A 25,466-nucleotide genomic window follows, 5' to 3' on the forward strand; every position below is an offset into this window, starting at 1 on the left:
GTTTTGGTACTTTATTTTGCAAGAGACTTCACTCATATCTCGCTCATAGAAATCACCATATTCATTGGAGGGGTAATACGTCGCCCAGGTTTCATAAAAGTAAAGGTCTTTTACAGGGTTCTACCCTTTCGCCATTCCTTTTTTCGGTTTTTACACTGCACCTGATTCTGATAATTCCAAAATTTGTAAAACTTTTTGTGTATTCAGATGACTTGATTTTATATGCTAGCTCTCCTGAGGGATACTAAGCAGAGGTTTTTCTTCAGAAATCTATCAATATCCTTAATTCTTGGGCAGAAAATTATGTCTTCAACTTTCTCCTAGCAGATCTCAATTCTGCATTTTTTTCTTAAAATTCATAACTCTCAGATTTCTTATGATACTTTCACCAAAATCCTGGGAATCTATTTCGACAAAACTCTTATAACTGAAAGAAACAAATACTTCATCTCAAATCTACAGGTGCATTCTCAAATAATATCTGCCGCTCTGTTTCACGGTCAGCCATAGCCATTCCCGACATAATGTTAAAACCTATTTTTTTTTATTAATTATTTCAAATATCTTGGGATATTGTGCAATTGCTTGGGTGAACTGTTCAAAGTCCCTTCTATCTTCTCTGGATCCCATATACGATTCAGCCATCCGCTCCATTCTTGGTCTTCCCAAAAGCACCTCTGTCATTAAGATGAGATCCCTCCTTCAAATCCCATCATTGGAGAACATCATTCTGAACAGGATCTCTGTAGCTCTTATCACTGCAGTTAGCTCACCATCTCAAAAATTTGTCCTTCCTAAAATGAATAGTTTTTCTGATTTTCTGTAAATACTCCTCTCTGGGAAAATAGATGTGCCAACTCTTTCATTTTCTCAAATTTAAACTCATTTATCCCATACATGTACAAGATTCCTCCGCGGTCTGTGGACAATGTTTTTATTCAAACTTGTGTTTGGGAATCCCAAAAACTCATAAAAGCAACTTATCTTCAATTCTTTTCAATGAATATTTCGAATCAGTGAACAACAACATCCTTATAGCTACTGATGCCTCAAAAGCTAATCATACAAATCTTGGTGCTTTTTCCCCCAAGCTAATGTCACAAAAATCTGTACTGCACATCCAAATGCATCTCTATTCTCTGCGGAAGCTCTTGCAATTGTCTATGGTCTCAATTATCAACATCCAAAACAATCCAAACATCACAATTTTTTCAGACTCTAAAGCAGTTCTCCTTGCTCTGAACAATATTAGCATCCGCTCACATTCTGTCATCTTGTTACTCTATAATTTTATCACTTATATTTGTAACCAGATGAACTCGATGACTCTTGTATGGGTTTCAGGTCATGTCAACATCTCTCTCAATGAAACTATTGATAAAGCAGTTCATAATTTAGCCACTTCTTCTGTACCACTGACAACTCCAGCAGGTTTCTTCATGGAAGATTGCAAAGCCAGAACCAGAGGCATTCTCAAATCAACTAGGCTAAATCAACTTCAAGCTGCTTATCCAACTCAATTTCCTATTTTCCTCAATTTTGTTGATAAAATCTCCAGAAAGATGTCATCTAGACAAATAGAAAACCTCCTTTACGAACTCGTCTGTGAACGAGCTCCTCTTGACAAGTACTTACACACTATTAAAAGGCTAACAGATCCCAAATGTTTCCGTTGTCCAACGGAAGAAACTTCTTATCATTTCATTTTCCGATGTCCTTTCTATCAAAATATTCGCAATTATATCCTCATTGATCCTTTTTCAAAAGAATACATTTTAGAGTAGTCAGATCTGATTTTTCTTCCTCCCACCATTATTTCTTGTTTGGTTCAAAATTTATTTGGGCTTCACATCGTTCCGATTGATTTTTTTTTTCTTTCAGTCTGTTCTATCATGACTGAAATAGAGGGTCTCTATCTTTGTAAGTGCTGCATCTTCGCCCTGTGCAGCTGAAGAAACCCCACTCTTCATTTCCCTTCGGTTTGTTTCCTTTTAATTTTGCTCTTAATGTCTGGGAGCAGTCCAAAGTGATAATTTTTTTTCCTTTTAATGTAGAAAATCTCTATCAGCCGCAGGGAGAGGGCCTTGCTGTAGCCAAAAACCCTGCTAAAACAAAGACGTTGATTGATTGATTGAGATATAAGCAGGTGGTCGAAGAAGACCTGGGTTATGCTGGAAAATGTGTTGGGGACCTAACGTGAAGTTTATTTCTGTATAATGCTTGTTATAGTGCTGCCATCTGCCATGCTTTTTATAACTGTAAGTGGAGTGTAATGATTGAATATTTGTACCGTTGTAGGACTGTTGCTCTCTGTGGCGAGACTTTTTAAAGAGAGATCGGCTCGCATTCTCGCCTCGAAGTTGGGAACCACAGATAACCAACTTCAGCCGACCATCACTGTTGTGTTAGTGGGGTCCGAACTCGGGTCCTTGAGATGCGAGTCCGCCACTATGACCACTCGACTACCACAGCGACTTTTTATGGACCAGGAACTCTGTCCACAACATCTGGGCACACGCCGGACAATCAGCCGGATCATTACAACCGTTAGTTCTAATTCTAATTTTCTGCCGATTCTAAGCCCTAGAATAGCGTTACAATCCATACTAAACACCCGCAGTTGCAAAACGGGAATAGTTTGAAAGTAAATATGATACACTTGTTTTTCATTTTGGACATTTTTAGACTGTACACATGAATATTTTACTCCATACACATAGTATATCATTTCGTTCTAATTTACTGATGCTGCAAAACTTTGAAAAAATTTTTTTTTCTTTCTTATTCTCATTCATCAAACGTTATTTTCCGATTTCCACCACTAGGAGAATTGCCATTAGTTTTCATCTGATCAGGCGTAGCATACGCGTAAAATACAACAATAAAGATACCCTATTTTATGTCTGTGAGGCGTTGTCATTTCAGCTCACGGATATGTTACCTATGTTTTTGAGGACTCCTTAGCTACAAGTAAACATAAATTACAATTAAATCTTGGACTATAGGGAATAGAATATGTAAATTTGAAGTAAGATTTGATTTTGTGGAGAACTGGTTTGTTAGGAATTCTATTAAATTTCCCATGAATTTTAAATAGAAATAAAGAGTAGAGAATCACACACACACACACCGTTATTAAACATTTATTACACATAAAAATATGACGAACATACGAATAGCCCATTCCTGAAGCTTGTTTTTAGGGCCACAGCATAAAAATTAACACAATCACCATTCATCAAGTTCTTAATTCAAGTCCAAAAATATAATAAAAAAAGTTTTGTCTTAAAATAAATTTCAAAATAAAGAATATTTCATAACATATATAGATCATAAAAAAACCAAGATTACCTCTACCAATGTAATACTTGGTGATATTTTCTGAATTTTTTATGACCAAAAAACAAGTTCAGCATCTGTCATCGAAATAATACCCATACACCAAATATGTACACGATAAAAAATTATCAAACTTAAAATTTCAATTAAGAATTTCTCGTGAAACATTTAACAACACAGCTTATTCGCAAAGTAATACATGATTAATACAGAAAGCATCATAAATGACTTAAATCGCGACCATAACGCATCAAGATTTATATAAAGCCATTTTCTTATGTAAATAGTACAGTGTATCAATTACTGATTAATGGAAAATGTTCAGTTGAAATCACTTATTCATTCATATAGATGTAGTATATACTTTTTTTACATTCGGCATTGCATTATACAGGATTCATAGGTAACAGGGCGTATGACATTTTACTGATGAATCATTGATCCTACAGCAGGCATCTTCAACCCGTTGCTCGCGAGCATTACGGTGCTCCCTGAAGCACCCAGAGTGCTCCATACTTGTGTACGATCTTGTGCTCGCGAGCACTTCATCAATGCCTCAGTTAAATTACCTTGTAAAAATTGTATTCAAGGTTTAAAATCATCCTGATTTTTCATTTATACGGAGGGTGAAACTTGCTACAAGGGTGCTCTTTTTTTCCTAATGGGTACAAGCAGTACTCCCAACTAGGAAAAAGGTTGAAGACCTCTGTCCTACAGACATCCTTCCAGTTAGGGAAAGTATCCAAATAACGTGTAGTACTCAGATATGTCATTCATGTTGCAAAAAGTTGTATAATTTTAAAAATAAAAAAATTACTTGTCATACAGTTCCCGTGTGCCCAAAACCTGAATAAGAAAGTTGTTGCCCTGTCTGTTCTGATTTCAAAAAAAAAATTTCCACGTTTCTAAGTGCAATATTCACTCAGATATTCTAATTCGAAAAACGGAGGAACTTTGGGAAAAACAGCATTAAATGCAGATAAAACAGCTTTTCTGCCTAAATGCTGTTTTTTCCCAACTTTCCTCCGTTTTTCGAATTGAATATCTCAGTGAATATTGCACTTAAAAACGTGGAATTTTTTTTGTTGGCATCAGGACAGACAGGGCAACAACTTTCTGAGTTTTTGGGCACACGGGAACTGTATGACAAGTAATTTTTTTATTTTTAAAATTATACAACTTTTTGCAACATGAATAACATATCTGAGTACTACACGTTATTTTCTAAATGAAAGAGGAAAATGTCATACGCCCTGTAACCTATGCATCCGGTATAATTGGTATATTTAACCTCGTTATATATCTTTTGCATGTTATGTCAAGGAATACATATTATAGCAATATATATTCTAGTACATTCATTACACGACGTGCTATGAAAAAAGAGAAATTCAAATGTGACCATCTTATTACAAATATTTACGACATATATATATATAACCGATATTTATGAAATGTAAAGAATGCAAACCGAATTACTTCTGGCAGCTACGGATTATGTATTGACTAATTAAATAGTAACTAACGGAATCTACATCTAATTTCTTCTACTAACAGGTACACTAAAATTTAGACATCGAAATCACATCTATATGCTAATTTAGAAATACAAGAAACATTAATTCATCTACAAATTACTGGGCTCTTTTTTTGTTTTTGCTGCCAGAGCTGTTTCAAGACGGCTTAATACAGCATTTCTCAACCTATGGACCGCTAACTGGAGGTGGTCCGTGAAGATGGGGCAGGTGGTCCTCAGGCATAGTTAAACTTTAATTCTGAATAATAAAATTATTCAATCCTATATACCCCAACTATATTAGTAATATTCAAGAAAGTTCAAAATAATTAGAGCCGTAATAAATAATTGTAAGTTAGGGTCCGACGAATTGTTTCAGACATTTGGTCATTGGTCCTTGGGTTCAGAAAGGTTGAGAAACGCTGTTCTTAATAGAACACTATTCTATCGCATAACGGATGATGTTTTTCTTTTCATTGTAATAAATTGATTTTTGGCATTAAATTTTCCTTCAAATCAGAACCCGATAATAAAAAAAAAACATTTCAAATTTGTTTGATTTCATGATAAATTGGCTAAGTTCTTTTTGCAACAAAGTATGATTTAAATTAAGTGAGAAATTATGAATTGAATAGTTTTAGATGGTATAAATGGAATAAAAATGCATTTAAAACGGTTTTTTAGGTCTTTCCATCCTTCGGAATGTGTTTTTACTAGTATATTTTCCTTTTTTTCCCCATCACATTTCTTGAAGTCTGAATTTTATAGTTTGGTTTCGTTCGGAAAGAAAAACAAGAAAAGTTGTAAAATATTGAACTTGAAGCTCGAAGTTGAATCGGTGTGAAAAACGCGCGATCACAATTAGTTTCATACTTAACTTGCTCAACAAAAGCAGCGACAGATATGTTTGAACTGATATTACAGGTTATCTAAAATTAAAAAAATATAAAGAGAAAGAAAATTTTTAACGCACGAGTGAGGTTAAAAAAAACCTGCTTCAAAGTCTTAAAATCCACGAATTCCGATTCAATGAAATAAGATAAATTTGTATTTGGTAGCAAAGTTTTTTAAAAAAATTTTCAAAGATATAAAATTTTTTTGATTCATTTAATATCGACCGACTTCATATAAGTGAAAATCACTAGAATTTACGAATAAATATCATGTTAAGAAGTTTAATTTTCGAAGCGAATAGACAACTTTTTTGATGATAAATCTAACGATTTGGTTGATAATATGTTTTGTATAATTGGACGGACAACCATTCACTAACAAATGCTTCAAAATACGACTTACATTCAGATATGAACGGTATATGTTTGACTGAAAAACACAGTGAAGAATTAAAAGACAATGATTGAAACGAAAAACATGATCACATGCCATTCCAATAATGTGCAATATCATCAAAATAATATGTAATATTAATGCTCGTCTATTAAATAATATGTAATTACCATTCAAATGAAAGTGATGAAAAACGTAAATTCAAACATGAAAGAGAAAAACAAATAAATCAAAACTGAACACTTTTGTGGACTCTTATGACAGAGTTCAGAAACTCTATAAAAAATCTCAACCATAAAAGAAATGTGCTAAATAATGCATAAAAATGTACCATTCATTCAATTTCAACTATCCATCAATAATATTAAATTGATTTCAATAATATTTTCGAAAAATAAATTTTCATATAAGTTAGTTCCTTATAAAAAAACAGCAATTTGAAAATCTCGGCAATTTTTGTAAAATCCACAAATTTTGATAATTTTTACTAAATTGTGCAGATATCGGATTTAAAAAAAAAAAAAAATGTTGTTCACTATGAGGGAGGATTCAAAAAAATTGTTTGTCCAAAGGACTATCTCTGCAACTATCGACTTCAGAAGTGTACGTCCAATTAAAAAAGTTTTCAAATGACACACGGGGTTTCTTCAAATGCAATAATTTTTTTAGAGACACTTTCGTCTTAAAAAAATTAAAGAAATGAACTTTTTATACAGTTCCCATGTGCTAAAACTTCCGATAGGTGAAATGTAGAACCTGCTTAATAAAAGTAATTTTCAAAAATTTTTATATACTTTCAAATTTAATATTTAACGAGATATTAAATATATAAAATCACTATGTTTTGGCAGCTTATCGCTGTGTTAGCAAGTTTGCATTGGCTTAAAAACTCATTTGTAGGAACAGTGTTGGTTATTTTATTTTGATTATTTTGTTATGTACTTGAAAGACGAATGATTTTCATTTATTGTGTCAGATACTGTCAACCTTTTGAGGACCAAGAAGTGAAATAAAAAAAGAAAAACATAACGTATATTGTAAATGTCTTTTTGGAAGATAGCAAATGCAGAAAACGTTGGTGGTTCCAACTTCAAACCACTGGTCACATGAGAAACGCAAATGAAAAAGGGATTTTGTTGCGAAACAACTTAATTGGAAAGGCTTTATTATTAATCTCTAACCCGTGCCGCAAAAAATACAATGTTTGTGATTGGACATTTTTTTTTTTTTTTTTGACGAGAAAAGAATTGGTTTTTCTTTTCACTATGAAAGTCAATTTGAGGTTATCTATCTTTTTTAATGATATTGCACGAAATTAAACGGGGAAAGACTTCCATTTTTGATGCATTTTTCCGAAACATATTCCATGGTTAAGGGGTTAAAATTAGGGCTGGGAATCGATTAAAAATTTTAACTTGTTAATCCAAAAATTTTAATCGATTAATCAACCGATTAATCGAACTTTAATTGAATATTTTCAAATGCTATTTGAATGTATACTCCACCCAATGTACAGGGCGTCCACAATTAAAAGACCCTATTTTGAAGTAGTCTAAATGCGAAACCAGTCATCAGAAAAGTGTAAAATTTTGTGGAGGACTTCATGAAGTTATGGGAATTTGTTTCGGGGGGGAAAATTAGTTGCACATGTCTCCACCAGAGGGTGTTTCACCTTGAATACCTGTACTAAACATGTAAATTTATATGATGTCACGCAGCAGCTGTTTTAAAACCTAGAATTTATAACAGCTGCTGCGATAATCAGCTGATAAACCCAAAATTGAAAATTTGCACATTCATGTCTCTGGTATGAAAGTTGAACATGTTTATCATATACTGGAATTTCTTAACACCTAAATCACCGCATATTATTTCCCGTAGGCTTAATCTAAGACCGGCGAATTTCTCGTTTGGAAATAAAAAACAAATACATATAGGGGAAATTAAAAATCGAGAAATCTCGTTGCCGGTCTTTTACGTATCAGCATTGAAACACGAGAAATCTCGTGAGCGGTCATTTAAGTGTTAACTTGGATCTTGTCTTTTTTTTTTTTGAATCAGTAATTTTAGATATTATCACTAATTCTCGGTGAATCAACTTGTGCTTCCTCACGTCTAAAAATTTGATGAAAATAATGATTCAAATATTTTTCAATATGGTCACTTATCTGAAATGTTTTGTATAGGAACATAATTTAAGACATTTAATCGGTTAAGTCAAATAAATCAAATATATAATTTAACTTTTAATGAAAAATTTTAATCGTATTTTGATCTGATTGATCGAGTCGATTAACTCAACTAACATTTTCAACTGCGATCAACAATTGATCAATTAACCGACCTTATTAATCGGACCAGCCCTAGTTAAAATTATTAAAATGCGAATATATTTTACTTTTTTAGTCACAATAATAATTATATTTTTTCAGTTTGAATGAATCTCATAACTATGCTAATATAACTTAACTCACTTCCCTATCACTTTGAATTTAAAATGCATTTTCGCAATTTGTGAACCACGCCCTCAATCATTGGCGATAAATGCTGAAAACTATATATATATAAGTCGACATAAATACTATATCTAAAAATGTGTAATTTTTGACAAATGAGAGAGAGAAATTTTTGAGAGGTTTTACATTTCACTATTTGAAAGTATGTATACACACGGGAATGTATAAAAAGTAAACTTCATTTTTTTCTGTATACGACCTCTCAATAGAAATAGTGACATTTTCAGAAACTGTCATTTGAAAACTTTTTTATTGAAAATATACTTCTACAGTCAACGGTTGCAAAGATAGTCCTGTAGAAAAACAATTTTAATCAGCCTGTATTTAAAAAAAAATTGAAATTATAAACTGGAGTTGGTTGAGAGTTTGAGTGAAATGTGGCAGTAAAAGCGAAATTTCTGGGTCATATACTTTGGTTTCACATGATTGTGAATAACTTAAATGCAATTATGCATCACTGAAAGGTCCAACACATTAAGGTCCCGATTAAATTAAAAAAAGAAAAAACTTGCTGCTGGTAAATTTTACTACAATAAACATTTATAGTGACTAGAGAGGATATTTCAAAATGACTAATACGCATATGACAAGTTTAATTATCTACGAGGTAATGTAGGGCAATGTCCAGCTTAAGTGTTCAGTTTAATGACCTTTCCATATAAATCCAGACACAGACTAGATCATTCATTTTGTACATCAAAACAATGATCATTCTAAACTACAGCGATGGTGAGCCACCATTTTGTCGTGTTTTCGGTAGAACCGGGCAAGCCTGATGAGAATCTGGTTTGTCGATAAGGTAATATGTCATCAACTTTCCTTTGCCTTTGACGTTGACAAGACCACGTTGCTCAAAAGTATATCCAAAGGCTTCCAAGATATGAGCGGTTTCTTCAACAACCTGAAGAAAGTTTGACGGGAAGTTAAAGAGAATCCCCGTAAAAGAAAAATATATTAATGATTTTCACATGTGTGTGTGTGTGGCAATACTTGTAAAAACTCACACCGATTCTCCAAGTTTTATCGATCACACTAGTCAACAGCCATTTTGTATCTGGCATGTGATACGTCAATTCTTAGAGATTTTCGGGTGTAGAATTTGCCGAATCTGCTATCAAAAATGAGCAAACATGTAAAGTTTTTATGTAATTAAGATTTGTAGATATTTTCTAAAACTTTTTTGGGTTGCTTGTGTGGGCAAGAATACGTTCACGCTAAGATTTCATGACGAAATACATTTATGAAATTAAATCTGTGACTATTAAACTGTTTGTAATCACACATACTTCACAGAGAGCGTAATTGGGAAGCACTGAATCACGAATGGCAGAGTATAGCGTGAATCAGAAGACATACAATATTCAGAAGAGTACAGACCTGATACGAGACCAGAAGAGTACAGACACATCACTTAACTTCATAGAACAGGACCTGAAATGATTTCATGCTCTCGTTTTTCGATTTAAAGCTTTTCAAACAGCAAGCTGAATTTTTGAGTTCTGTGTTGAAAAAATAAAGCCTTCTGCTAATGAACAAAGATTCAAGTTTCAGATCAAGAAGTGATTTTCCTATACATTTTGGAATACGAAATTCAATGTATGCGTGTTTCTAGGGTTTCCGGGTGAGAATTCCCACCCACCCGTTCTCGGGATTTTTTTGCAATTTGCCGTTCCCGAAATCCCGAGAAAAATTCTCGGGAAATCGGGTTGTGATAATTGTTGTGACATATTAATACTGAAAATGAAATATAAAAGATTTAAAAAAATCAGTGGGAATGTTTGTTGAAAAAATTTACTTCATCTTATACATATAACATAGATCATTACTTGGGAAAGAGGTAGGGGGGGGGGAAGAATAGATTGAAGAAACAACGTGGGGGGGGGGGAGGTTTCTTCCACTTTCTGTAGATTTTTTGTACCAGCAACCCTGCCTACTATGAAATCCTAATATGTGTTGGGAAAGTGAAAACACGAGAGATGAACGAAGATAAAATCTGAAAAAAGACATCGTGTTAAGATTCCAGGCCTGCAATCCTATCCGCAATCCCCACTATCCGGGGGGCTTAGTTAAATAATATCAATTCTCTGTGACAAAATTATGAGGAATAATTTACTTTACGCCAAGGCGTTCCAAGTGTTAGGCAATTTGTGTAATCATCAATGAACAAACAGTAAAATAAATTTGAATAATTTTTGTAAGAATTGAGTCTACATCGATATTTTGTTTATTTTAAAAGTTTACGTATTTATACTGTACGGTTTACATGAATTTATATTCCTTGCAATTAAATTAGGCATTATCAAATTTATATTAAAATGTGTAAAATATTTTTATTCTTGGACTTCTTTTTTTCTGTAATAAATTTTTAAAACGAACAATAATCATTGGCGTACGCCAGGGAAGGAGGAGGTTAGAGCCGAGATTATGGTGTATTTTTGAAGTAAAAACGAAACAGTGGGGAACAATAAAAAAACTCTACCCCCCCCCCAAGAACGTCCTGCTTAAGCTATTGTACATTTATTTACTCTCTCTGTATAGTACATAACAAACATTTATAAAGTACTGGCTTATACTTAGAGGTTATAAAATATGAATAAGGGTGGGCTTTGGTATAAAAAGGGTGTTTTTAATGATAAAGTGTTGGCTAGGAACTCCCCCCGATCTATCCGGTTTTTTTGTTATTCGGCCTAACCTGCCGCCACATTAGGCCGGATAGTCCAGAGTCTACTGTATACCAAGTAGACTATTAAAATAAGTGAGTACTATCAATTCCTTTTTTTAAATAGAATAATAAGGATGTACTTAAAATACCTGGATATGACCAGCCTTTCCAGTACTTTCCATACGACTAGCCACGTTAACTGTGTTGCCCCACATGTCGAAATGAGGTTTCCGAGATCCAATCACTCCAGCAGTTATAGGGCCTTGATTAATACCTGAATACAAATCACAAAATAGTTGTACATTTATTCATAAAAAATATATTAACATGTTTCTCAGTTCCAATATAAATATTTAGGATGAAAATATCATCTTGAAAGTACAAAACATCGCTTGCAGTCGAGGGCATGGTCAGTAATGGATCATTTTTCTAGGTTTTCACAATTCATACTTACCCATTCTTAGAACAAAATTGTTGAAGCTTTCTTTGTTGATATTTTGCAAAGTTTCCTTCAAAGCAATTGCGAATTCTGCGAGTGTGGCTAAATGGGCCCATTTGACTTTTATTGGAGCGTCAGCCTGTGAGGGAACAAGATTAAACTCAATTCAACATTGACTGAGAAAAAAAATTTTTTTTTTTGGTGTAAAAGTGTATCTACGAAGTAAGCCATTAATGAGGTTTAAAATAAAAATAAGTAACTCTGAGACATTTTTCCGAAGGTACTTGTCGGAACCCCTTACGTCAGAGAATATTTAAGATTTCTATTTTTGACCTGAATATATGTTCAACTTGAAACCTTTTACGCCCCCCCCCCCCACACAGAAAACCGGACGATATAAAAATAGGCGAGTTTTGTTTTGCTGATAATTTTTGGTCTATCAGTAAGTTAACGTCTAGGGTGCCATGGGATAGTTTCAGGTTTAAAGACCGAAAACCCACGTCACGTCAGAGACGTTCTGAATTCGGATTCGGGAAAATTATATGACGTAAAATTCTCTCGTCACAATTTCCGTGGATCAAAATTCAGAACATCTCTGACGGGACGTGAAATCACGTCACGTCAGTGCAGTGTGTTTCGGCCTTAATGCGTGACCAATCATGAAAGGCCTACATGCATTACACGGGATGGCTGAAAAAAAAGAAACTTTTCGACCATTTCTTCAACTTTGTGAAAGTGCGTCGAGACAGGGAGTATTCGGGTTCGTGGGAGGAGGGGGGTAATTAAAAAGTACACCTTATTTTTGTTTTATCTTCCACCTTCACAGATACCGGTTGTGATCCCCTCAGCAAAGCCTTCCACCATAAAATATTCAAAAGGTGAGGCATGGGCCTCTTGATGATGACCTATTCTGCCAAACGAAAAGGGGGGGGGGGTTGATAGACGAGCCCAAGTGGATCATGAAACACCCGACCAATCCTGTCCTATTTCAAACCGTTTTTGAGTTATGATTGATAATCGATTATGGAAAAAAAATGCTTCAAGTTTGAAAAGAATCCAAATTTGTGAAGTGTTTGGAAAACCGACAAGAGAGAAAACTTAATATATATAATTGGAAAGAACAGAGAAAATTCTAATAAGATGATACAAATACAAATAAATACAAATACAAGGCCACAACAGGCAAAATGCCCCCCGAGGTGGCTGAGAAAAAGATGCCCATAACAAGTATGGATGTCATATATTACTAAAATACAGCAACTCAATTAAAAATGCAATCACAAAAATTCTAAACAATAATATACATACATGACAAAATATTATACAATGCCAGTATTCACGGTTGTCTTATTCTAAGTATGGATAACTTCTTGATTTACTCCAACATGCACCGTATTTATTTTTAAACGTGTCAATTGTGTTAGCATTTACTACCTCCGGGGTTAAGCTATTCCATTTATTAACAACTCTATGAGAGAAAAAATTCCCGCGACACCATAACCTAGAATTGTCCCTTAGCAATCAATACTGGTGCCCCTTGTAAAAACAGTCGATTGGTGGTGTACTAAAAGTTCATGGGGGTCCATCCCATCCATCCTGTTGAAAATTTTGAACACTCCGATCATATCTCCCCGACATCTGCGTCCATCCAATATAAACATATTCAAAAATTGAAGTCTCTCTTCATAACTGAAGCCCCGCGTGACAATAAGGACACACGTAGCTCTTCTCCGCACCCCTTCAACCAAGTCTATGTCCCTCTGTAGATATCCAGGACGAACTAAGCCTCTGAAAAGCGGAAGAATGACTGTAGGAGAACGCGAAGAGATCTTTTTTGAAAATGAAACCAAGCATTCTATTCGCTTTTTTGACGACCGCTGAACAATTTTCAGAAAACCTAAGTCCCTCGTCAATTCAACTCGTAAGAGAAAAGTCGGTTGTTCGAACCAAATCTTATACTGTAAAGCACTTATCAACACTAAATTTCATGTCCCACTCATTTGCCCATGTTACAATCCTGTTTAAGTGGGACTGGAGCGACTTCCTATCGCTTTGATTCCCAACTACCCCCATTATCTTCACGTCATCTTCGAATTTGCTAACAATCCCATCGATACCCTGATCGAGTTTATCGATAAAAAGTGAAAAAGTATGGGGCCCAAGACACTTCCTTGAGGAAGTCCACTTCTGACGCCTGTCAAATCAGAGAATTCACTGTTCACCATAACTGGTTGTGCCTTATCTCTTAACCATGATTCTATCCAATTCAGCAAGTTGCCCCCAATCTCGTGTAAACACGCTTCAAGAGTTTACCATGTTGGATCCGATCGAATCCCTTCTCGAAATCAAGGTAAACATCATCTACATTTTTGCCCTTACCCAAAGCCTTAGTCACGTAATCATAGAAGCAAAGGAGGTTACTTACACACGACTTCCCCTTCCTGAACCCATGCTGATTATCCGACAATACACTATTCTCGTCTAGCCACTTCACCAACTGCTTTGTGATAATAATTTCCAAAATTTTCGAGAGGGAGCTCGTCAAACTCACTAAATGATAATTAGACACACAGCTTCTCTCTACTACCCTTTTTAAATATCGGAACAACATTAGCAAGTTTCCAATCTCTTGGAACGATACCCTCAGCAACACTTCTCCTGTAAATCTGCGCGACTGGTCCCAACAATTCATTAGCACATTCCTGAGGACCCTAGGATAGATATCATCTGGTCGTGGTGCTTTGCTCTCACATACATATTTTAGAAGATTTAAAGCCTCCACATCTTCCATTTGAATATGGTTGAGGATTTTATTATATACTCGATACAGCACCCGTACATTGAATATCGTATTCTCAATTAAAAGCCGACGCGAAAAAGTTTGATAGTAATATAAATTTGATAGCGATATAAGTTTGATAGCAGAGTAGTCTGATATCCCGAGTAGAATGTTTAAGGTTGTAGAGGAGGAAGAAAAGTTTGTTGAGAGACATTTCTCTGGTAAACGTAGTCAACATGTTTGTTCCAACGTAAGTCAGCTGAGATTATGACACCAAGGTAATTTAATTTGAGAAACTTGGGATAACGTTAAATTTTATTGATGGAGTAAGAGTATGAGTTTGAAATATTTCGATTCATTGACGAGCTACAAGCGCTGAAAGATTGGCGACATTTAAAATGGAACCGCCGTCAAAAATTCTGCAACCGTCAATTCTACAAACACCCTTCTAGTTACAATCAGTCAAATTTATCAAAAACTTTTCCATTCCACCAGCTTTCGAACGAGTCTATAATGAACCATATCGGTGTTCTGGTTCAGGAGAAATTCAGCCTTTCATTTGCAATTCCCTCTTCGCTTCTTCGGTGTTCGCCGAAATAGAGGTTCGACGAACATTCGGGAAACGAAACTAAGGTAGAGGATGAAAACGTATGTAAATCCATCACTACCTCAGATATGCTGATGTGCTACAAGCTTCCTGTGTGAGCATTCTACTCACAGGTACAAAAACAGCGAGTCAATCCACCTCAGCGAGCATAAGCCCATCAGCTTTTTTGACGTTTGTTGCTGTTATTGCATTAGCTCGGTCGATTTTTTTTCTTTCATGCTGCGCTCACCTGCTTTCTATTATTTTCCACTTCCCGTGTTTTTCTTACATTGCTACGAATTAACCAAGTTGATTCCTATTCCGTTGCAGTTTTTTTTCCTTTCATTTCTGAATTTTATTTTCGATTTCAGTCATTAGAAGGATCAAGTAGTTGTACCTTCTAACCTGTAAACCAGTGTTTCCCAAAGTGGGCAGTATCGCCCCTTGGTGGGTGATGGAATGGTTCAGGGGGGGGGGCGATAGAAGCTACTGATTTAACATAGGATCATATGGGTTCACATGAATTGGAGCGATGAGAGAAAAAGTTTCTGAAGAAGGGGACGATGGAATATGAAAAGTTTGGAAAACTATGCTGTAAACAGTTATGTGTCGTTTTACGAACGAAGAGTACGCGGATATGCATTTTGTAATGGTAACTCTCGGAGAGCCGAGGGAAAGTACCATCTGCGTTACCCACATCGTCGTGTGCCCAACCGTGCTGTTTTCACCACGATTCACCAAAGACTTAGAGAGACTGGTTCATTTGGTAAGGTGAACGAAAGGGCCCAGGATCGCCGCCCCGTCACCGTCGAGGAGTTCGTACTCGATCGAGTGAAGGAAGAGCCAAGCGTTAGTTCATGCTTACTTGCGAAAAAAGGTGGAATTTCACAAAAAAGATCGACGAAAATGTTTTGCAGAGAAAAACCAGTACTATCCATACCAAAGCAGTACAAGAGAATTACGGCGCTCAGACCTCCAAAAGCGGGTAACATTTTGCCGTTGACTGTTAGAGAGCGAAGATATTGAAAATACCATTTCCTGAAATCGATACTTTGGACAGATGAGTCACTTTTCACTCGGAATGGCATATTAAATTTACCTAATTGGCATGATTACGCTCAACAAAATCCCTTTGTAAAATCTATCAAAACTTATCGTTCCAAACGTGGTTCAGCTTGTATGTTTGGCTTGGAGTGGTTGGAGATGTCTTGATAGGTCCACATGTGTTCGAAGGTCATCTGACAAGCAATACATATCTGGAGTTTCTGGAATATCATCTGCCAGAATTAATTGATGTCATACCTACACTCCCAACCAGCAGAAATCATTTTCCAACACGTTGGGGGGGGGGGGGGGCAGGGGCACATTCTTCAATTGTCGTTCGGGACTTCCTGGCTGAGCAGTATCCACTATGGATTGGTCGTAAAGGGAAAATTCTTTAGCCACCTAAATCGCCAGATCTGACTCCTTTAGACTTCTTTGTTTGGGGTTTTCTGAAGCAAGAGGTTTACCGTACAGAAGTTAACAGTTCTCAAGACTTGAACAGCAACCGTCTCGATGATGCTATAGTGAAACTAAGGGGTGAGTTCTCGCTAAGAGCTACGGTGGTTTCAGTTCGTACGCCGACAAGGGCATGCATATTAGGCATGGGGGTGACCAATTTCAGCAGTGGTTGTAAGTTTCACATATCTTTTCGAATGCATACATGCTTTAATTATGAACGTACGAAACGTCACTCGGTTTTTTCTTTTTTTTCATATTCCCTGATAGAAGACATAAGGTAACGTTAAACTTATTTTGTTTCCTTTGTGTATTAACTTAATACAAATACAAATACAACGCCACAACAGGCAAAATGCCCAACGAGGTGGCTGAGAAAAAAATGCCCATAAAAATATGGATGTCATATATTTCAAAAATACAGCAACCCAATTAAAAATGCAATTAACAAAAATTTTGAACAATATATACACATGATAAAATATTATACAATGCCCATAAAGAATACTTATGGTTGTCTTATTCTAAGTATGGATAGTTTCTCGATTTACCCCAACATGTTTATCGTAGCATTGCAGCAGGATGAAAACAGATGAAACCATAGCAGTTTTCTTTTCCGAGATAAACGCCAACTTTAGTGATATACATAACCTCTTCAAACATTAACCATCCACCTGAACATATCTGCATATCTGAGGTAGTGATGGATTTACATACGTTTTCATCCACCTTAGTTTTGTGGTTCGTTAGTAGTAGGTTCGCTACTTGGGCGAACGCCGAAGAAGCGAAGAGGGTATTGCAAACAAAAGGCTGAATTTTTCCTGAACCAGAACACCGATATGGTTCATTATAGGCTCTTTCGAAAGCTGGTGGAATGGACAAATGGTTGGTAAATTTGACCGATTGTAGCTAGAAGGGTGTTTGTAGGATTGACGGTTACAGAATGTTTGGCGACAATTCGATTTTCAATGTCGTCAAACTTTCAGCGCTTGTAGCTCGTCAATGAATCTAGATATTTCACTGAAAATAGTATCATCTTATTAGAATTTTTTGTTCTTTCCAAATATGTACTTAGTTTGCGTGGCGATTTTCCAGAAAGTTTACAAATTCGGATTTTTTTCAAACTTGACGCATTTTTTTTCGTAATTGATTATCAGAATAACTCGAAAACGGTTTGAGATAGGACAAGGTTGGTGGGGCGTTTTATGATCCACTTGGACTCGTCTATCACCCCCTTTCGTTGGGCAGAATAGGTCAGATTCACCCTGTGTATTCTCCATTATGTACTTATGTTCATACTAAAATGAAATTTTTGCCAAACTATTATTTTAATCCTTAACTTGGTTAGTGTCAGATTGATTCATTGTTTATTTGACTCAAGCGATTAGAAATTCCGAGATTCTTTATTTCATTCAAAGTCAAATTATAAAATAAATGAGGTGAGCAGTGGACTTGGATGATTTTGCTCTAAAGGTACTATCTATTTCTATTGCATCGTCTTGAATGTTCAGCGTTTTTTAGTAAATTTATGAGAGAATGAGAAAGTCTATAAGACTTTACTTTCCTTCTTCGCGAAGCATACTCTATTTTTTCCCCTCACAACTTTAAGCTACTTGTTGGGTATTTTCAAAGCGCCGTCCTTTAGCTGATTTGGAGGCAAAAAAAAGTAATCTATGTTGCTTTTGTGACGGCTGTACATCAGCGAATGATTTTCGATATAAAGAATTCTGAAAGGAGCGATAATAAGTAAAATAAAGATTGTACGATGTCTGGTCAGTGATGAAACACATCACTACCTATCTCACAGAATTTATTTTGGTGACAAAAGAAAAAATGGGTCTTTTTCATTGCGTTTCAGAAGCATATAGTACACTACAATCGTATCGATTCCCACAGATGTTTTTTCCCGACTGGTTTCACAAAATGTTCATGAAGTGCACTTTCAGAAATATTTTCAGAATTTTTATCAAGCATCGTGTGGCCAATTTAAGATTTTCTTGTATTTTCGCTTTCAAGACATCATCATCAGCTGCAACAGATCATCCCCTTCGAGCTTCATCTCCTAGAATAGAATTCTCGGGATTTAGACTTCGCGAAACCATCGAAATATTGATTCTGTAAATTATCATCTCTACGGACTTATAAATTTAACTTAAAAACAAATAAACTTAAACAGAATTGGATTAACATATTAATTTGATTTTTTTCCCCAAACAAATAACATAAAGTGCCCAAAGTACAACTTCTGAACACCCTATAAAAATGTCTAAAATACATAAATTACGATGAAAGCTAAACTGGGTGGACTTTTAAATTTCCCGTGCTCTCATGTTGTCATGAAATGTTCATTTTGATAAGATGGAAATATATATTAGCAGCTGACACATGTGCTTCCGAAAACGTTCAGAACTTTAGGGGTGACTTAGTACTGTACTGCACTGAAGGTGACTGGCATTATTTTTTATGATCGTATTCGTTTATGACGTGGAAGAAAGTTAAAGTACATTCAAAGCTCTAAATTTCAGCAATAAAATTCGAACAAAAAATATATACACATCTTCCCATAAGGTACTCACATCAGCATTTTCATTCTTGAGGCCACTGGCAGCCATATATGTTGCTCCAATTGTTTTTATTTTGTATATGTCTTGAAAACGGTCTTGTTCCAGCAGCTGATTCACGAAAGCAGAAAAAAAACACAATCTGATCGTTGAACTCATCATTTCAGACTTTCATAATGTTATAAAAATAGCTTGAATATATAAATACAAGCAGAAAAACGCACAATGTGATCTCAATGATAATATACGATTTTATGAACCAATCACTCCCTACATTACAAGAAAATCTCTGACGATTGACATCAAACGTTTCATAAGCCTCTTTCTTCATTAGTACATTATTGCGTCACTTTCTCCCAATAAGAAGGAAATAATTACTTCTAAGGACCAACCGATTCTGAAAGAATAATCAAAATTAAGTACACTTACGGCGTCATAATCTGAGATGACTTCATTCAGAACTCGTAGACATTCAAGCCCTTGTTTATTTACTGTTTCTTCCGTATAAAAATCAGAGAAGTTAGGCATGGCGGCAAAAAGAACGCCAACTGTTTCGTAGCTTTTGCTGTAGAGTTCCTAAGAGAAAGATATTGGTATATTTATTAAGTAAAAAAAAAGTAAACCTATTAACCTATTTGTACTTTGGTAGAGGTACAGCATAAAGACACATGAAATAAAAAATTTGCTGACTTATAAAATAATAATTACCCCAAAGGACAGAAAATAAGTAGGAAAGGATGCACAAATATTAATCGTATTGTCACAGTACCTGGTCATCTGAGCGCCGCCCTAAGAAGTGCGTGGCTACGTGGGGAGGCAGAATATTGCAAACGAGAGCTTCATTTTTTCGACGCATGTCGGCTACTTGTTCTCTCTGACGTTCGACTTCCTCTTGCCAAAGAAACATACGCCTAGATGTCTTTTCAAACTATAAAATCCGAGTAAAAACTAAATTTAATATCATTTATATAAAAGAGAATCAAAAGAGTTAAACTCACACATAATTTTCAATTTTGAAACATTCCAAGAAAATACGAATAAACTTCTCCAATTATTATCATTCAATAATTTTTCGTCGTATCACGTCATTTTATAAACATGAAAGCAACTTAAATCGTGACCAACAGTTAAAAGCCGATTGCCAAAAACTGCGCTTCTATGACTTCAGTGCGCTAAGCAATCGACTGCCGGGTGACTTTTAATTTTGTTTCTTGAATCTACATTTATGAACCATGGCAGTTTGAAGAGTTTTGCTACAAAAATCATGCTTTATTTTGAATCTGTCGAATGTGAAAAAATTTTCAGCTCTGTAAGATGATTCACGTATAGGTATACAACTCCGTTGCGATTATTACGATTCTACAACTCGAATCAATCCCGAAGCTACCAAAATCGATGCCTCTTTTTATACCAATTTACATATACCAAAACTAAGGCCACAACAGGCAAAAAAAAAGGTTACCGTAATTTCACACAACTATGGTTCAAAATAATATCATTTTCTAGATTAATCACCATAACTTCTGTATTCAAGCTATACAAAAAATTTTTTTTGCTAATATTGGCTGTAGAAAGATCAAACATTAATATTGAACATTTTTTTTATTCCTTATGTAGCTCAAATATGGAGTTTTCAAAAATTAAATTTTTGACTAGTTGTGTTATGAAGTCCCAACTATAGTCCATCATATATATATTTCGTGTTATAAATCGCTTACGAACCATAGTTGAGAGAATCTACTTCAACTACATCATATATCCATCTTTATCTTCTTTGCTAGAAGATGAAGAAAGGGTTTTTCTAAATTTGAGGATTAGGGGGGTCAAAAAGGGGGTTCATGGAGAAATCACGACGGACGAGCCAAAATCGCTGAAGCTCATCATGAAATTCGGTTAGAAGTTTCGTTTCATGACTATGAGAGGGTTTTTCGAAATTCGACCGCTAAGGGGGTCATAAGGGGGGTTTAATTGAGGGGGGGGGTTATATTAATTTTGTCAGTATTTTTGTATTGTAATGTAGATATTCACCGAGAAGGGATTTTCCAAAATTCAGCCCCCCATAGGGGGGGGGGGTTCAAAGGTTATATGAAGCAATCATCAAGAAGCCATAAATATGAAATTTAGTCACTATTGTGTTTTGCAATGTAAATACCCACACACTAAGACGGGATTTCTGAAAATTCTTCCCCTAAGGGGGCCATGAGGAGTTCAAATGTTACGTGGGGGGAATCATCGACGAGTAATTTTCAGATTATGGAATCCACACGAACGATGCTGCGAGTAACAGCTTGTGGTCCATAAAAATGGTTGGACCACAGTTGAGAGCAAAGTACAATTTTCTATTATTTTTCCTATAATTATTTTTATACGCACGCAACAGTAAAAATGTTTATTAAACATATGTAAATACTAAATTACCTGTAATACAGAACATCAATAGCGCAGAACAGTTTGTTGTAGTAACTTGTAGCCGAGAAAGTTTGTAGCTGACAAGATAACGTGAAAAACATTACCCCCAACTAACAGCTGATTCACGGGAAAGTATCCGCGAGAGGGCGTCCTAACCACATCTCCATATTACACTGTCTATGCTCTTTGCTTTAGTAATTAAATAGTTTACTAAATGTGAGCATTTCGATTATCGATACTTTAGTGAGCACGGGTGCTTGGACCATAGTTGTGTGAAATTACGGTATTGAAAAAAATACCCATAACAAATATAGATGTCCATGGAACCTAAATACAGTAGCCCAAAAATAGAGAATGTGATAACGAAGAATTAAACAAAGAAACTAAACACCTTTAAGAGGAGATATACCGCCCGTATATAAAAATCTGGTTTTCATCGTCTAAGTATGAATAGCGTCTCAATTTCTTTTTCGCCATATATATACGTATCATGTATATATTTCCTTCTAAAAGTGTCTATTGCGTGGAATTCACGGCATCACAAAGTAATCTATGCCATACACTCCTGACCCTGTTAGAAAAACACTCCTTGCGACCAAACACCTTAAACTAACAATTGTCTCTAAACTAACCAACAGATACTGGCGGCCCCCACTCGAAACATTTGATTAACAGTGTAAAAATATTTCATGGCATACTTGAATATCCTGAGGGAGAGAGAATATACTTCGATCTATACATATATCTCCCCGACACCTTCAATCTTCCAAAGGAAACGAATCCAAAGAATCATGCCCTTCTAACGATGATATTCACCGACATGGTTTAAATTATAGTCACAATTTTTTGGAAGGAGATCTACATGTGTGTTGTGTGTGTTTGTGTGTGTGTGTTTGGATTGGGTAAAAACTCTAATTTAATCAATCCGTATCGATCTCCTATCCGAAAATTGTGACTGTAGCTTAAACCAGTGTTTCCCAGAGTGGGCAACATCGCCCCCTGGTGGGCGATGGAGTGGTCCGGGGGACGATAGAAGCTACGGATTTAACACAGGATCCTATGGGTTCACTTGAGTTGGAGGGGCGATGAGGGAAAAAAAATTCTGATGCAGGGGGCGATGGAACAAAAAGTTTGGGAAACTGGTTTAAACTATTGGTGAATACCGCCCTTAATTGCCCAAGCTCTGCATAACCACTAGCATTCTAGTGTCCTTTATATGTACCCTCTCGACCAAGTCTATATCCTTCTGAACAAATGGTCTCCAGAACCGCACAGCATGCTCTAATTCAGAACGAAATAAGCCATGAAATATCGGAAGGATCACCTCAAGAGAACGCAAAGAATGAAATTGAGCATTCTAACTTGCTTTTTTAACCACCGTACCGCAGAAAAATGGTCAGAAAATCTAAGCTGCTCACCGCTGAGAATTCTTGAATAGGGAAGGCTATTTGCATCTGGAATAATTTTATCATTCGACTCGTAATTGAAAAGGGAGTTATTCGAACCATTGTGTGCAACCACGCACTTGTCAATGCTGAAAGTCATGCTCTATTCATTTGTCCATGACAAAATTTCATTCACGTTGGTATAATCTACTTCCCATTACTAGGATTCTTGACTGCAACTATTAGTTTACCATCATTTATGAATTTGCTAATAATCCCATCGATACCTTGATCGAAAATATGGGACCTAGGGTAATTTTTGAGGGGTTTTATTCGTGACATCCGTCCAATATGAAAATTCCTCGTTCACCATGACCAACTTTGACTTATCCTTAAACCACGAATCTATCTCATTCAACAAACTGCCTGCAATCCCGATCCCATTCACGCTTCAGGAATTTACAGTGTCGGACACTATCGAATGGTTTTTGAAAATCCAGATTTACTACGTTCACGTTTTTTTCTTTCCCTAAAGCAGTGTTTCTCAAAGTGTTCATAGCGGCTACTAGGGGCGTCACCAACTTTTGTTAGGGGCTGCTCGGCAAGCTAAAGATATTTATTTATGTGCCCATTTGTGCTTTGAAGTGGTTCTTTCATAAGTGTGAAAATATCTACCAAAACAATTCTAGGGAAGCAGCAGATGAGCCATGAATTGGGCAAGGGAGCCACGGGTTATAAAAGTTGAGAGTCACTGCCCTAAAACCTTAGTCACATGATCGTAAAAGCAAAGGAGTTTGGTTAGACAAGACTTGTCCTTCCTTTAAAACCATGCTGGTTTGCTAACGAAACACTAATGTGTTTCATCCGCTTCCATCTGTTGCCGTTTAATAACAATTGCCAGTATTTTCGAGAGAAAGTTCATCAAACCTATTGGATGATAATGTGAGACGGTTCTCTCTACTACTCTTTTTAAAATTAGGGGACACGTTGACACGTTAGCAAGTTTCCAATTCCGTAGGACATACGCTCAGCAACACTCTTCCTGTAAATCTGTGCAACTGGCGAAAACGGTTCATTAGCGCATTCCCTGGGAACAATTCGATTTAAAAAATAGTGAAATATACTGTATTTGATCATTTACGTTTCGAAATGCTTCCAATCTCTATTCATTCGACTTGATGGATTTTTTTGCCTGTTATGGCCTTTGTTTTTTGCATTTTCCCAGATTTTACTATTCATTTATTTATACAACAACGCTTAGCCGAGGCCCGTACAAGAGAATGCGGGGGTGAAATTTGACAGGGATGATGGTTGATGTTACAAATAAAATCGGCAGCTGTTGTACAATCAATAATGTTTGATAGGAGGTTGTTCCAATCGATTATTGTTCGAGGAAAGAAACTAAATTTGAAACAGAGTCTGTGGATGCAAAGATGGGTTTCAATTTTTGGGAATGGTTAAGTGTATATTAGAAAAGTGTGAAGGTTGGATTAAAATATTGGAAGTGAAGTTCTAATGGAGGCGTATTCAACAATTCGGGGTTCTTTCGTATACCGACAAGTATTCCAGTACATGGTGTATTTTTCTATATGAAAAAACGAAAACCGAAATAGATTCTAGAGTAAAGAATCCATCCCTCTCTCAATACATATGAAAAAGATTGTTGTGAAAATTCAAGATTGATAATCTCATTATATTATTGAAAAAAAAATGTGTTTTTTTTTCAATAAAAACATGTTGCGGTAGACGTAAAACAAAAAATATAGAATAATTTACCTGTCTATTGATGATTATTACAGCCAGAAGTATTCCCACTAATGTCACACTCGTGGTAATTTTATATCCAATAGGTATTTCGCTACGATATATAATTAAACAGGTGAACACGCAAGAATACTGTCATTCAAGAAAATAGATTTACAGTAAACAAGAAGTAATGGCATTGTATCAGTAAGTATTGAATATCAAACACTAAATTTGAAAGGGAAGGGTTTTTATTGAAAACGAATGCATTTTTATCTAAAAAAAATTCCATACTCTTTCAGTATTGTATAGTGTACTGGGAAAAGAGTGTCCGGAACGAATAACAGTTCTATGGTTAATTTTAACATTAAAGAAAAATATCAGCGAAAAGAAGAGAAACTGAGCTGTGTGTAATAGTTTTATTCTCGCAAGAAATCGATAATTAGAGGAAATATAAAAAGCAAAATTTTTGTAGTTTTCTATCAGAAAATGTCAATTTTATTAGGACTTCCGCCTATTTATTATACAAAATGAAATTTACCTCCGTAATTTGGATGAAATTTTTTATGAGATTTCGGTAATCAAATTTTTTGATTTTTGCAACTTTTCGCTTCTTTTCGAAAAATTTCACTGATTGACATTTTTCTGATTGGGGACGTAGAAAAATTTTAATTTTTATATATTTTTTATTGTTATCTTACGAAACTTCGCTCTTATCATGCTCCCTTTTTTTCATACTTTAAT

At 35.5% G+C, this 25,466-nt stretch overlaps 1 protein-coding gene across 1 annotated transcript in view; it reads right to left on the minus strand.

The window, feature by feature from the left end:
• Positions 1–8,196: 8,196 nt before the first annotated feature.
• The window catches only part of LOC149067595 (adenylate cyclase type 3-like), a 90,080-nt gene continuing 72,810 nt past the window's right edge, over positions 8,197–25,466 (minus strand). The window contains exons 15-21 of the mRNA XM_089252448.1: positions 24,756–24,837; positions 19,955–20,113; positions 19,615–19,761; positions 19,201–19,296; positions 11,775–11,898; positions 11,470–11,594; positions 8,197–9,559 (exon numbers count right to left, since the gene is read on the minus strand). Coding sequence (XP_089108574.1) covers positions 9,377–9,559; positions 11,470–11,594; positions 11,775–11,898; positions 19,201–19,296; positions 19,615–19,761; positions 19,955–20,113; positions 24,756–24,837 — 916 coding nt within the window. The 3' untranslated portion in view covers positions 8,197–9,376. The remainder of the gene's footprint in view (positions 9,560–11,469; positions 11,595–11,774; positions 11,899–19,200; positions 19,297–19,614; positions 19,762–19,954; positions 20,114–24,755; positions 24,838–25,466) is intronic.

The sequence above is a fragment of the Pholcus phalangioides genome, unplaced genomic scaffold (assembly GCF_987345545.1).
Source record: "Pholcus phalangioides strain wild (caught in Gottingen) unplaced genomic scaffold, Ppha-v1.0 ptg000029l_1, whole genome shotgun sequence".
In the NCBI taxonomy this organism is placed as follows: domain Eukaryota; kingdom Metazoa; phylum Arthropoda; class Arachnida; order Araneae; family Pholcidae; genus Pholcus; species Pholcus phalangioides.